At 44.2% G+C, this 13861-nt stretch overlaps 1 protein-coding gene across 6 annotated transcripts in view; it reads right to left on the bottom strand.

Moving 5' to 3' along the window:
• CABCOCO1 (ciliary associated calcium binding coiled-coil 1) overlaps positions 1–13861 on the bottom strand; it is a 127229-nt gene that overhangs the window by 29636 nt on the left and 83732 nt on the right. For 2 of the 6 annotated variants that reach the window (XM_059729858.1, XM_059729862.1), the window contains one exon: positions 13717–13791. The exons of the other annotated variants lie outside the window; for them this stretch is intronic. In XM_059729858.1, coding sequence (XP_059585841.1) covers positions 13717–13791 — 75 coding nt within the window. The remainder of the gene's footprint in view (positions 1–13716; positions 13792–13861) is intronic. 6 annotated transcript variants of the gene reach the window in all.

Here is a 13861-nt window from a genome sequence, read left to right as displayed (position 1 = left end):
GTTGCAAACAATAAAACCTCATGGTTTCCTGGCTTCCTGTGTCCATATCTACCCTTATACTGCTTGGTTGCATAGGTGGATTTCATTCATTGTTTGGGTTCATTTTCCTCTGTTCATTTTTCCTGCTCTTCCTGCATGGTACTGGGAGGGGAGGGAGGGGTTGGCAATTTCTCCTGCACAGGTACACAGGGGGGCTCCAAAGACAAACAGGGTGCTGCCTGGGTGGGTCGCAACACAGAAGTGCTGGCATTTTCCAAAGGCTGGCTGGTGTGTCACCCCCCAGCAGCCTGGCTTGCTTTTTTGCAAGCCACCAGCCACTTTGCAAAGTCAGGGGCTCAAGCCTTCATGCTCATTTTTGGCTCACTCTTCACAACCTGTTCTTGCATTTCCCCTAGACAGAAACTTTGAAAATGTGTTTTACAGGATTCTCTTTGCACTCCTTTCCAGCCAGGTGCCAGGCACTGTGTCCTTTGCTTTGGAACACCAAAGCGAGGCTGCAGATGGCAGGGCGGTGTGGGGTTTAAGACCTGATTTGCTTGTACACAAAGCCAGGGATTTTGCAGACTTTCCCACTTTCTTTTCATGCTCTTTTCCAGCTTGGCACGAGACTCTTTTGTTTTTTTCCCACACCAAAATGAGGGTTGGGGGGGGGGGGGGAGGAGGTTGCCCCGCTCAAGTACTATAAATTGGGGGAGCAGAGGTCAGGGTGCATGTTTGCTGTATTGCTAAGGGAGGTTTGAGGTGGGTGACGGATGACAGCACAGTGGGGTCAGAGAAGCACTCATCCCAGTCACAACACTGGCCCCTGGAGGGCACAGCAATGCAAATTCAGGGTTCAAGAAGACTGCAGGCTGATCAAGTGGTGTGCAATGAAGCTTTGAGTGCAAATGAAAAGAGGACATGGTGATGTGCTACACGCCACCTTTGGTAAATGACACCTGTCACTTGTCTGTGCCCTGAGGGTCATCCCTCGCAGGGCATAAATACAAGTGACTACCCTGGGCACAGCACTTTGAGGTCCCCACAGAAACAGGCCGAGTGGACAGGGTGACTCCTCAGCACCATTGCCAGCCTCGCATACAGACACTTGCCAACTCCGCTCTGCATGGTGGCGGGGTTAATTTGCCCAAGGCCCTGCACCAGTGGCATAACGTAGATGTCTGGGACCTGGGGGACAAGGATGGGATGCTGCCACCTTTGCTGCCATGTGTGCCTGCCCCAGACAAGACCCCTTCTGGGACGACTCTGGCCAGCAGCATGGAGTGTTGGTGCCCCCTTCACACCTGCCAATGGTGCCCACTTTGTGTCCATGCCAGGGCAGCCACGCCGCCATTGGTATGCCATTGGCTCTACATCCTGATAGGGTCAGTCAGCTCTGGTTGGCAGGGACAGGATGCATTGTTTAGTTCAAATTTATTGTAAACAGGGCTGGTGGAATTTTAGGGGTGTGAAGGGTGCACTTGAGGTGTACAAGAGGCACCAATACAAATTCCTAGGCTCTTTTAATCTTCCCTCCCTCTGGTTTTTAGATCCCCTTCCACTGCTAGCCACAGGCTGATCGATTCATGTTGGTGTGACAAGAGGCAGAAAGTGAAAGGGAGAAAGAAAGAGAAAATGAAGATGACAACACTTCCTTCAGGGTTCATTTCTTCAACAACTGAACTATTATGCATAATAATCATAGTTGACTTTCATCCTGCCTGATATAGACTTATAGTATTAATAAGAGTGTATAGTAAGAGTAATATTAATTTTGATTTAGTAATGGTCAATAATGAGTGTAGTGGTTCAATTCCTTATCACAACATTTCAAAGCAGGTAGATCTGCCTTATCACCCTGCACACATCACACACATCCTGGGCCTCCACCATATATATGTAGCCAATGTATGATATAGACTTATGTTATATATACTTCTGTTATATATAGACTTATAATTACAGTTCAGTTCCTTAGGATGGGAAAGCAGATACTGAATGTAAGGCAGGTGAATATGCACCCACCCTCCCTGCCTCTTTCCCCATGGTGGTTGCGTGAAGGAAATGCCCACCTCCTGGTACCTGAACTTGTCTTACTTCCTCCTCTTGGTTGCTGGTCACAAGTACTGCTGTGTCTTCTTCTTTGTGTAATACTTGAATTGTGGAGGCTTTCTTTGCAGGCTTTGGCCCGAGCATCAGCTTGAGTATGGTAAGAGTTGCACAAATTCTGTAGATGCATTTCATATTATTCTCACCCTCATCCTGGTTGGTGGCCCTGTTTGCTAATCAGCATATTATAGAACTGTAATTAGAGGATTGCTGCTGGCCACAAATGTGGAGGGTTTCTTCTTGGATGCTGGCTAACACATCCAGCAAATTCCCTCCCAGGATCCAGGTAGTAGTGTTATACAAGTAGACTTTTTGCCTATTGCTTTTAAACTTATGTTTTTTCTTGAGTTTTGCATTGCCTTAAGAAATTCTATTTTGTATTGCTCTGTAGCTTGACATAAGTTGTCAATCTTTGTATGCTGTATGTGTGAGAGAATGGGTGAGAGTGTCTGTGGAAAAGGACGTCAGCTGGTGACTGGGTGAAGAATGCAGAACGATAAAAGCAAAACAAGAAGAATCCACCCGAGAACAGCAAGACTACAACAGCAATTGACCTTCAAGGAAGAATTACAGTTTGATTCCTTATGATGAGAAAGCAAATACTGAGTGTATGGCAGGTGATTATGCACCCAACCTCCCTGCCTCTTTCCCCATTGGGGGGCGGTGTGAAGAAAATGCCCACCTCCTAGTTCCTGAACCTGGTTCCTGAACTTGTATTACTTCCTCCTCCTGGTTGCTGGCCACAAGTACTAGTGAGGCTTCCCCTTTATGTAATACTTGAATTGTGGAGGCTTTCTTCCCTTGTACCTTTGGAATCATTGCTGGCCACAAAGCAAGCGGTGCTTAGGAGCTATGACCACTGCAGTGGCAGAGGGCTCAGATCACAGGGGGTGCCTTCAACTAAGGCAGCTGAGGCTTGAGTTTCTCCTCTGAATTGTGGAGGCCTTCTTTTTGGTTGCTGGCCAAGACCTCTTCGCCCCACTAGCCCTCTGCCTTGCACCTCTCTGTTGTACCCTTGTAACCTTGGAATCTGGAAAGCTTTTTGCTTGGCGGGGAAAACCTGCCTGCTTCCCACCCTTCTCCTTGGGAGCCAGAACCACTGCAGTGGCAGAAGCTGAGGATTCTTTACAGGCTTTGGTGTGAGCATCAGCACTTGCCCTGTGCCTTACACCTCTCTGTTGCACGCTTTTAACTTTGCAGTCATTGCTGGCCACAAAGCAAGCTTCTCACCCTCCTCCTGGGGAGCCAGACCACTGCAGTGGCAGAAGCTGAGGCTTCCTTCCACTAAGGAAGCTGATGAGGCTTGAGTTTCTCTTCTGAACCTAGGGGAGTATGCCTGGGGCCCTTTGCAACCATGCCCCCCCCCTCCCCCCCCGGCCCCTTGACTCAGCCATCTCTCTGCTGGGACATATTCAGTAACCGGGAAGGGGGTGCAGGATGCCTCCCTCCATCCCTCTCCTCTGAATCATCGAGGCCTCCTTCTTGGTTGTTGGCCAAGACCTCTGCAGTCTGGGTAATAGGCTTCTCACCCCCCCTTCCTCTCTACCTTACACTCCATTGCACCCTTGTGTCCTTGGAGTCACTGCTGGCCACAAAGCAAGTTGTGCTCATGAGCTATAACCAATGCAGTGGCACAGGGCTCGGGTTGCAGATGGTGCCTTCCACTAAGGAAGCTTGAGTTTCTTCTCTGAATTGTGGAGGCCTCCTTCTTGGTTGCTGGCCAAGACCTCCATGGTCTGGGTAGTATTGGACAGATTCAGTGATTTGGATGTAGATACAGCTTTAAATATTTTTTTCTACATACCTCTAGGTAGCAGGAGCTCTGAACGCTGTGATGCTGGGGCAGGTGCAGCATCCCACAGAAGCACAGGGGTCTCCCCAGTGCACTCAGCAGCAGACTCAGAAGTGGACTAGAAGCATTTCCAGTCCACTTCCTGGTCCACTGGGGAGCGTATGGGGGGGGTCCCCGTGCCTCCCCAGCTCAGCACCTGGTGCCTCCTGGGTCTGAGGGGGACATCCAGGGTCCCCCAGCACCCAATCACCAAGTTGGGGGGGGAGACCCCCAGTGCGCTCCCTGGCAGACCTGGAAGTGGACTGGAAATACTTCCAGTCTACTTCTGGGTTCACTGCTGAGCATGCTGGAGAGCCCCCCCGTGCTCCTGTGGGACACTCCATGAGCCCCAGCACTGCAGCAATCATGAGCCATGCTGCTACCTCAAGGTATGTAGAAAAAACTTTTAAAGCTGTGCCTGTGTCCAAATCGCTGATTCACTGAATCAGCGTTGAATCTTTAGATTCAGATTTGGCCAAATTGAATCAGGGTCAGTGATCCAAATCAACAGATCGAATCACTGTCCCTGATTCAGGCTGAATCCAAATCCAAATTGAATAGGGCCCATTTTGCACAGCCCTACTGACTTTTCCTGTACTACTCATACTACTGCGAGTAATCATAACCATTTTAGGATCTCTTAATTTCTGATTCTACCAATCCAAGAAGCTGCAGATTAATTAATCCTGATTCATTGGAACAACTATACTTTGTCAGACATAAATATAGACAGACTTTGTCCATAAATACAAGGAGGGTGGTACCCACTTCAGAGAGAGCATATTAAGCAAAAAGCCAAAGTAGAAACTTGAACTAACTAGAAGTCAAAGGCTGGAGTTCACAGTGTTCATTTGGAATTGCCTTTCTGCTAATTAAACCAGTCTGTAGGAGGAGGATTTCTAGATTATGAGAAGTGTATATTTATGGTCTCAATTGGACACAGACTTCCCCAACTCACACTATTCTATGCATTCCAGAAGATGTTATGGCTTTGCCTAACATCCACAGTTCTTGTACATACTTCTCTTCTTATCCTATCCATCTTATACAATTCTCTGTGCAAGAGAAGACATGCAATGAATGAATTCACATACACACATGGGGGACTATGTAGAGCCTTTAACTATCAAATGACTAAGAAACAACTTCTGTCTAAATTCCTCTTGGTGCATGAATGCCACCATTATCAGCTAGGTCAATTCATTTCCAGCTGATACATGAAAAATTGGCCTTTGTTTAAAAGGTTGGCATTAAAAAGAAAAAAAAGACACCTAAATATTGATTATGAGCCAGTAGAATGTACAAATTGCTCAACTGATTTAAAAAGTCCTGTATGACATTTTTTAATATGCTGGCCTAGAAAAATATTCAGATTATAAAGTGACAAAGACACAAGGTTGTCCTATATTATTAGACATAAAATGCATAATCTTTGCCACTGAATATGTAAGTTTCTGTTCAAATAACAATTTATCCTATGGACTGTAAATTCAATTACTGTTTTTACTGGAATCACATTCTGCCTTGGGAACAATCATGCAGAAAAACAACTAGTAACTTTGGTGTTTTTAAAACATCTCAAAACAGGCATGGTTGTGAGAACAAATCAGTTGTGATTATTCTTCTGCTGTGAACTGAAATGTATTTTAAATCCATTTCCATATTTTTAATTAACACCTAGTTCAAAAAAAATCTTACTGTAGGTCATTTTAATCATAAATGGAAAAACAAATTTAATTTATCAGAAAATTGAGTAGAGACTATTTTAGCAGCTTTTATTTTTCATGGTTTTATCATTAAAATTGAGTTATTAACATGCATTTTATGACTCAAGGATGTAGAAGTGAAAGTATTTCCTCTAAAATTTCTAAGTAACTTTTTAAAAAAAGTCTCACATATATTTATCTTACCCTGGGTTATTGTGTTTCCAGCATGCAGATAAAAACTATATATATCTGATCAACATGCATCATTTTAATAAAAGAAAATAGTTTAAAATATAAATCATGATTGTGAAGATTGTCAAGGTATCCATATTTCTTGACAGTTGTGCTACTGTCTACTGTGGGTGCATCTACACGTGATGTTTAGTGCTAAATTTCCTAATTAATCTCAGCATATACATGTCTGGCGCTAGTAGGTTGCAGTAAACTAACTAACTCTACCATAGGTTAGTACTTGTAAACACAAGTACTATCCTGAAATGGCGTTATTTAGTGCATCACAATGCACATGTAGACGCTGATAAGGCTGGCTGGGGCAAAAGCATGCTTCAGTATGGGAACTGCTTGCCAGCTAGCTTTGCACTAGAGCACCCTTGTGCCCCAACCAGCTCCTCCCCAGCAGGTTGAGCCAGGTAGGAGTAGCCATGGGCCGGCAGGCTGACTCCCCAGACTCTATCAGCTGGGGCTACTCTGACCCAGCTCAACGTGCTGAGGTCCTAGGCTCACAGGAGCAATAAACACCAGCACAAATCATGACAGAGGTTATTCATTTACATTAATTGCACTGTAGATGCACCCTGTACTGTAAAAGTCAAGGACATCTACCACTTTTTTTTTTATTCAAAAGCTGTAATTGTTTTATGGCTATATGAAGCACCTGATCTCTTTTACAGCCTGGTGTAAACAAATGAAAACAGACAAGCTCATACATATGTTCATTCTCAAGAGTCTACATATAGTGGTTAGAAGTTGGATATTTGGAGTTATTTTCAGCTGTATTTTATGACCCATCATGTATGTTGAATAAGTATATAGTTGTGGATAGCTCTGTACTTAGCACGGCCACAGTAACAACACAAGGGAGTTAGAGTTTTGTTTGATTGTAGCTTGTCCAGGAGGATAATTGGAAATCTAATAAACTTCCTCTTCATTAGCTACCGAAACCAGTTGCACCTTGGATGATGCAAGCTTGGTAAGAATGTGAAGCTGCTTTTGTGTAGGAAGAATTCCCTTATAGGCTGTTTCCCTGTCTAGACCTAGGCTATTTTCTGAGAAAAATAGTTATTTCCCAATTTTTGTTGAGCTTGAAACAGTTTCTGGTGGAAAGGCATATTTATATCATTCTGCTTTGACTTGTCTTGAAACCAACATCAACTCATGTCATCAAGTGAGGATATTTTAAAATGTTGTTTATACTAGATTCATAGATTCATAGACATTCAGGCTGGAAGGGACCCTGAAGGATCATCGAGTCATCGAGTCCAGCCGCCTGCTCAGGGGCAGGAATTCAGCAGGGATCATAGGATCCCAGCAAGATAAATATCCAAAAGTGTCTTGAAGGTGTTCAAAGTGGGTGCTTGAACCACCTCCAGTGGCAGTCTATTCCAAACCTTGGGGGCTCGGACAGTAAAGAAGTTCTTCCTTATGTCCAGCCTGAATGGGCTTGGCAGAGTTTGTGACTGTTTGATCTTGTCATCCCTTGGGGCACTCTGGTGAACAGATGTTCCCCCAGATCCTGGTGAACACCTCTGATAAACTTATAGGTGGCCACCAGAACACCCCTGAGCCTGTGCTTTTCTAGGCTGAAGAGTCCCATGACTCTCAGCCTCTCATCATAAGGTCTGTTTTCCTGACCTCTGATCATGCTCGTGGCTCTTCTCTGCACCCTCTCAAGCTTCTCCATATCCTTTTTGAATTGTGGAGCCCAAAACTGGATGCAGTACTCCAGCTGCAGCCTCACCAAGGCCAAGTACAATGGGAGAATGACGTCCCAGGATTTGCTTGAGAAGCATCTATGGATGCAAGCCAGCATTTTGCCCACTTTACTAGCTGCAGCATCACATTGAAGGCTCATGTTCATCTTGTGGTCAATCATGAGTAGGAAGAAGCAATAATATTTTTAAATAGAATATTTTCTCCCGCAGTGGCGTTTTATATAACACTCATTTAACTGCTTATCTCTCACCATCTCTAATTTAATTTAAATTGTTTTAAATAGAAAACAGCTGACTTTTTTTTACATGATACTAATCATAAACTACAATATGTAGTAGCTGTGGAGAATGTGACATTTAAACCTCTGTTTTTCAATACTTTCTTATATAGAGACCTCTGGATTTCTAAGTGAATATTAGTTATACATGTTGTTATTGACATACTGGGAACTGAATGTGCAAATAACTTGGCTAATCACTGTAAGTCAGTTATACACAGACTCAAACATTACATTTCAGTTTCAGTCCTATGTAAAAAATTCTAAAAACTTATAGGTCAACCAAGCATCATTACAACATTGAGGCAGAAACCTTGCCTCTTAATATTACTGACTTGGTAGATTATAAATACACATTCCTACAGATAACAAAAATACCAACCTTCATATATGCTGATTAAACCTTGATCTAATTACATTTTTACTTCTGTATTTTTAACATTTTCAAAGAGAATTAGATTTTTTTATAGTTATAAAAATTCTGAGCTCAATAATAATATAAAGTGAACTAACACTTTTAAAAGCTTAAGAAAGTAGATGTAAAGGTAATGAAGTTAAACTGGAATCTGGATCCTTCTTCATAAGTCAATTAAGTGCATTGGTCAATAGCTTCAGGTGTACAAGAACTCATGTAGAAAATGTTATCACAAGGAGTATGAAGACAGTGCTTACACCTGGAATTAGGACAGAATGTCTGTAACATGGCCAATTTTGGAATGGAAGATAAGATAAAAATATAGATATTCATTAATTTATTCATTCTGATACCACCTTCACCACAGGAGCTATGCTTTTCAGTTCTAGAAAATAAGCATAAAATGAAAAGATACTCAAATGTAAAATAAAATAAATATGCCTTGTAATTCAGGTAGTGATATATTAGACTCTGGCTCTCATCATCAGCCAAGAATGAATACAAAAACAGGGTCCCTGAGCTGTATTCAAAAGTCACTCCCAGTTCCACTGCTACAATTCATTATCACAGGAAGCTGCAGAGGAAGATAGAACAGCCAGATTCAAAAAGGGATTATAACAGAACAGTCAAGGATGTATTTCTGTACTAATGATGGTAGATACCAGGGAGGGTATGACACAGCACATATTCTAGATTGGGGTGCTCATTCTCTAGTCTGTAGGCCAGATCTGGCCCTGGATCCATGTCACCCAGGCCGTGGGGCTCACCATGGATCTGTGGGAGCGCATGGGTTGTGGCCTAGCATACTAGATTAGGCACCCAGGGAACTGCGCCCACAGGACCCAGCAAAGACAAATACAAAAAGAAAAATGGTTACTTACCTGTAGGAGACAATGCCAGAGGGGTGGAGGAGACAGCCTGCGCAGTTTACAAGCTACGCCTTTATTCAATTAAGGCTGGCGGCTGACGTCAGAGGGAATCAGCAGCCAGTGGGAATAAAGGCAAGCACTGGCGAAGAAGCAAGGAAAGGGACAGAGGCAGTGGAGGCTCCTCATGCTGGTAGCACGCTGCACTGGCTTGATCAAAGCCAACCCAGGCAGGGAGTGGCAGCAGAGGCTGCAGGTGCTCCCTGCACCAAGAAAAAAAATAAAGTCGAACAAAGTGTTGGAAGCTCCAGTCAGTGGAAAGACAGGGACGGAAACCCATGGAGAGAGACTGCGACTGACCCCAAGGATTTAAAATCCCATCTGCCCAGTTACCCTCAGGTATTGGGCTGTGAAGACAGCCTGGGGACACAGAAGGAAGGGAGATGTCAGGGGAGCGACATCAGGGAAAACCTTACAGGCACAAGAGCTGAGAGGATCGACTCCTACGACCCCAGAATTTCAGGTTTCTTCTTCTTCTTCTTTTTCTCTTCTTTCTTTTATTCATTGGTACAAGGGCACCCGAAAGGGCCTGAGGAGAAGAACCTGCCAGTAGAAGGGGACTCAGGACACAGGGGCCAAGCTGATTCAATGCCTCTCATGGGAAGTGAGGGGACAATAGCCTAGAGCCTTGAAGAGGCAACGAAGCTCAGGAACATCCACGTTGGAGAAACGGTCGCCTTGAGACTTGGCGCCCCGTTGGAGGTTGGCATTAGGTTTGGGGTGTAGGGGAGGTGGAGCCTCATAAACAACCGGCTGGTGATGCGATCACTCCTGAGGGTCCTCTTGAGGTTACTCCCTCCACTGGTGTAACATTCAAAGTCATGGCAGGCGAGTTTGGGGGTGGTCCTCGAGGCAACTGACAACCACCTCAGGGGTTTCATGAAGCAGTCAAATGTATCCCCCTTACGGTATGAACTAAGCGGGCATTTGAAGCCAGACGGGCACACTAGCATTTCACAATAAATGAGATTTTAACTCCCATCAATGACATTTATCTTTTCTTTTATATGAGCCACAAATACTCATCCATGCACTGACCTATTTTTTCTCAAACGGGAATAATACATTACATTCTATGATGCACCTGTGTAGCTGCACTTAATCCTGTCAGGCATTGATAGTTATTAGCAGGAGTAAATAATAAAAGCTAAAAATGACTCTGCCATATGTAGAGGCCAAAATTTCAGATTATGGCCTCTAATTGCATCCATATTACTATTTGCAACATTTATAGGCACAAGTGCCGTTTGAAGGACCTGGCTACGTAGCATTTCCATATATACTAATACATGATATCTGGGGCAAAAATCCCTGTGGAAGAATTAAGAGGTCATTAGGAAGTTCTATTTAAAAATTTGTATCCAAAACCATTATTGCTCCAATGAAATATTAGCCAATTGCCTGTCAGGAATGACCGGTGGGGGAAGCATGTGGGGAAGGAGCCCCATGCACCCCTGCATCTAGGTTTGCTACCCTTTTACCTCCTGCTGCTTGGGGTCCTGGCCCATTCCCCCCCTAAATTCTGCAGAGGTGGGGGGAGGGAGGGAGTGGGCCTGGGCCTGATACAGTGGAGGACTGGGCCTGAGGGTGGGGAGAAGCCAGCCCGCTGTGGTAAGGGGAGCAGCAGGCCTGGGCCAACCTGGCGGTGGTGGGGGAACTGGAGGAGCAAAGTCAGAGCTGGCAGGGGGAGGAGGGGCAGTGGGAGCAGGAGTGGGCCTGGGCCTGAGCAGGGGAGGAGGCCTGGACCCAAGCCGGGGAGAAGCCGGCCTGCCACAATGGTGGGGGGGAGCAGCAGGTCTGCCCGACATGGCAGCAGCTGGGGGATGGAAGGAGTGAGCTTCTTCCCCTACAGGCCTGGGCCCACTACTCCTCCACCCCCCTCCTTCACCTGTCAGATCCAAGCCCGCTCCTCCTGTTCCCCTGCTGCCACCAGGTTGGCCTGGGCCCACTGCTCCCAACACTGTGGTGGGCTGGCTTCTCCCCTGGCTCAGGCTCAGTCCTCCTCCCCCCCGTGTGGGGCCTGGGCCCACTGCTCCCCCCACCCCACTGCCACCACCGCCGCTGCAGCGCTCCCACTATTCTCCCAACCCACATCAGGCCCTGGGCCCTGCAGGTGGTGACAATGGAGAGGGGAGGGGCGGGCTGAGGCCAGAGCTGTGGCCTGGCCCCCTCTGCAGTGTCCCAACCCTGCTCCCCCCTGCACCGCTACCGCCACTGTCACCTGCAAGAAGTGAGGGGGGGCTGAGGCCAGCTCTGGTGGTCTCCCTCCACCCACCACTCCATCCTTGCCAACTGCAGGAAGCAGGGCAAGGGGGGCAAGGCCGGCAGTGCTGGCCTCACCTCCCCCATTCCGTCCTCTCCTTTGCCCCCCCTCTGTCCCCTGTGTTCCCACCATCATGGCGGCACTCCACCTGTTGCCAGCTCCTGTTGGAACATTTGTTTGCACTCTGATTGGCTATTTGTCAGTCAATCAGAGCGTGAATAAAGTATTACAGACAGACAGACTTAGGCATTTATAATATTAGAATGCTAGGCAAATGGACTTGTCCACTTACACTACATTCATCTTATGGTTTTAGTCTGAAAGAGGCTATGACCACCACAGATAGGTTCACAACTCCTATTAGAATGAACACAGTATCTAGTTTGAATATTTTAACTCAATTTTTTACATCAATTAACTTTTTCTTTAAATTATTAAAACTAAATTCTTCAAAAATAAGTTTAAATTGGTGCTTTACTATGTATTCCCCCCACCATCTCTGAGTTTAATTTTCTCACTTGTCAGCATCTCCTGGCAGTGACTAGAACAAGAGAGAGCTCAAACCTTTTGCTGATTACTTTCTTTGCAATCTGATTTCTATAAATTAGAAGTTGCTGATGAGGAAGCAGACAGCAGCCTTCTTTGATCAAGATACACATCTTGATCTCTTTTATCATTTAAAAAAACCCCCAATAATATTACAACAAAAAAATAATCATACAAGTATTTCAATCAAAGTGTGTCACTGTCTGCTTTCCAGTCAACATACTGCCAGTAAGTTGGCAAGTTGCCCAGAAAACACAGGCAGCAGTTGGTGGATTTGATTACCATCTGTACACCCTCTAACACACAAAATTCTATGTCTCCATCTAATGGTCAACTGTGTTAAGCAGGAAGTCAACAAATTAGCTGGATCTCATTCCCATTAAACGAAATGAAACCTTACCACTGACTTCCTGTGAGCAGAATTTTTACCATTTAAGAAACACAAGCAGAAAGACTGAATTTTAGGTTTCACCTATCATACACCATACCTTTACCTGACTTAGGTAACTGTGAAATAGACTATTTAAAAACAGTTCCAACTAAAATGTTCCAACATAATTTGGCCAACAAACCATATTGAGCCAAGTCAATTTTAATTTTTTTTTTCTGAAAAACTACTACCAGCCTCTTGAGAAGCAAGCTATAGTGGACTAAAGAAACACTGCAATATTTTAAGACAGAAGACTAGTATATACAACTGAAACTATAAGATAAATTTAGGTAGATATAAAATAATGACCTAAATAAGAAGTTAGCCCCAAAAAGCTAGATAATGCTCCTACTTTTGAAAAAGGCATTGTGACAGTTTTTGTTACCAACAGATTAAAATATAAATAGTCAAGACAAGCAAAGTAAAAACTGAAATGAAGTAGCTGGACCAAGCTGAAACAGCACATTAGTTGCAGTGCCAAAAACTAGAATACGGGACTCCCATGTTCACCAGAGTGCACTACCTCTCTTTTTTGAAGTCTCCTGTGTGGGCAGCCCATCTGGCAGCACAGCGATCACTTGTACCATTTCAGAAAACATATTCTTTTTAGCAATTCCAAGGGAAAAGTAGCATCTAATGAAGAATCATCAATACGAAGAAAATTCAGATGGAAGAATCTGAAATTTGCTTATTCACGTACAGATCAGACACACAGCCTGAGAAAATCTGTTAAGAATATGATCTAACAGGATATGGTTACGTTTAATTTCAGGATTTTTATGGAAGCAGAACTGAACTTTGAGGCATTGTCTCTTGCCAGGTATTCTTTTAATATGTTTATGTTTTAAGACCCAGTTTGATTTGGCATATATAAAACAATCACAGTAATGCATTTTCAGCTTTCATTAGATCAGTTTTCTAGTTCATTCTACCATTTGGTACACTGGAATTAAATGTATTAGTCTGTAAGACATTCATTTAAAGGGACTCCAGTGTAATAGCAACTAGTTCACATATATTATGACCTAAAATTAGCACACTAGCAAATTTAATCAGAGGCAGATCTACTTTATCAAAAAATGCCATCCTGAAAGAAGCTTAGGTGTGAGAACTGCCAAACAGAGCTGATATATACTGACAACTATTGTGCTAATTTATTGTGCTGTTTTTGTTTGTACAGGTAAGGGATAGGAGCTGTTTCAATCTAAATTTAATCCTCTTTATATTAAGAATTAAAGAGAGAACAAGCTACAAGAATCAGGAACACAGGATGTTCCTTACCCAGTTTGCTGTGATAGAAGTTTTATTTTTCAACCAGGTCAGCACACACAATTTTGATTGCTCAGTATGCAGCATCTGGGAACAAAACAAAGCCTAAAAAGTATACTTTGGAATGTTAGGAAATAGAAACTGCTGACTGCTCAGT

This window comes from Alligator mississippiensis, chromosome 6, assembly GCF_030867095.1.
Source record: "Alligator mississippiensis isolate rAllMis1 chromosome 6, rAllMis1, whole genome shotgun sequence".
In the NCBI taxonomy this organism is placed as follows: domain Eukaryota; kingdom Metazoa; phylum Chordata; order Crocodylia; family Alligatoridae; genus Alligator; species Alligator mississippiensis.
Note: the sequence above shows the minus strand (reverse complement) of the source record. Positions and strands in the feature narration are given on the sequence as shown.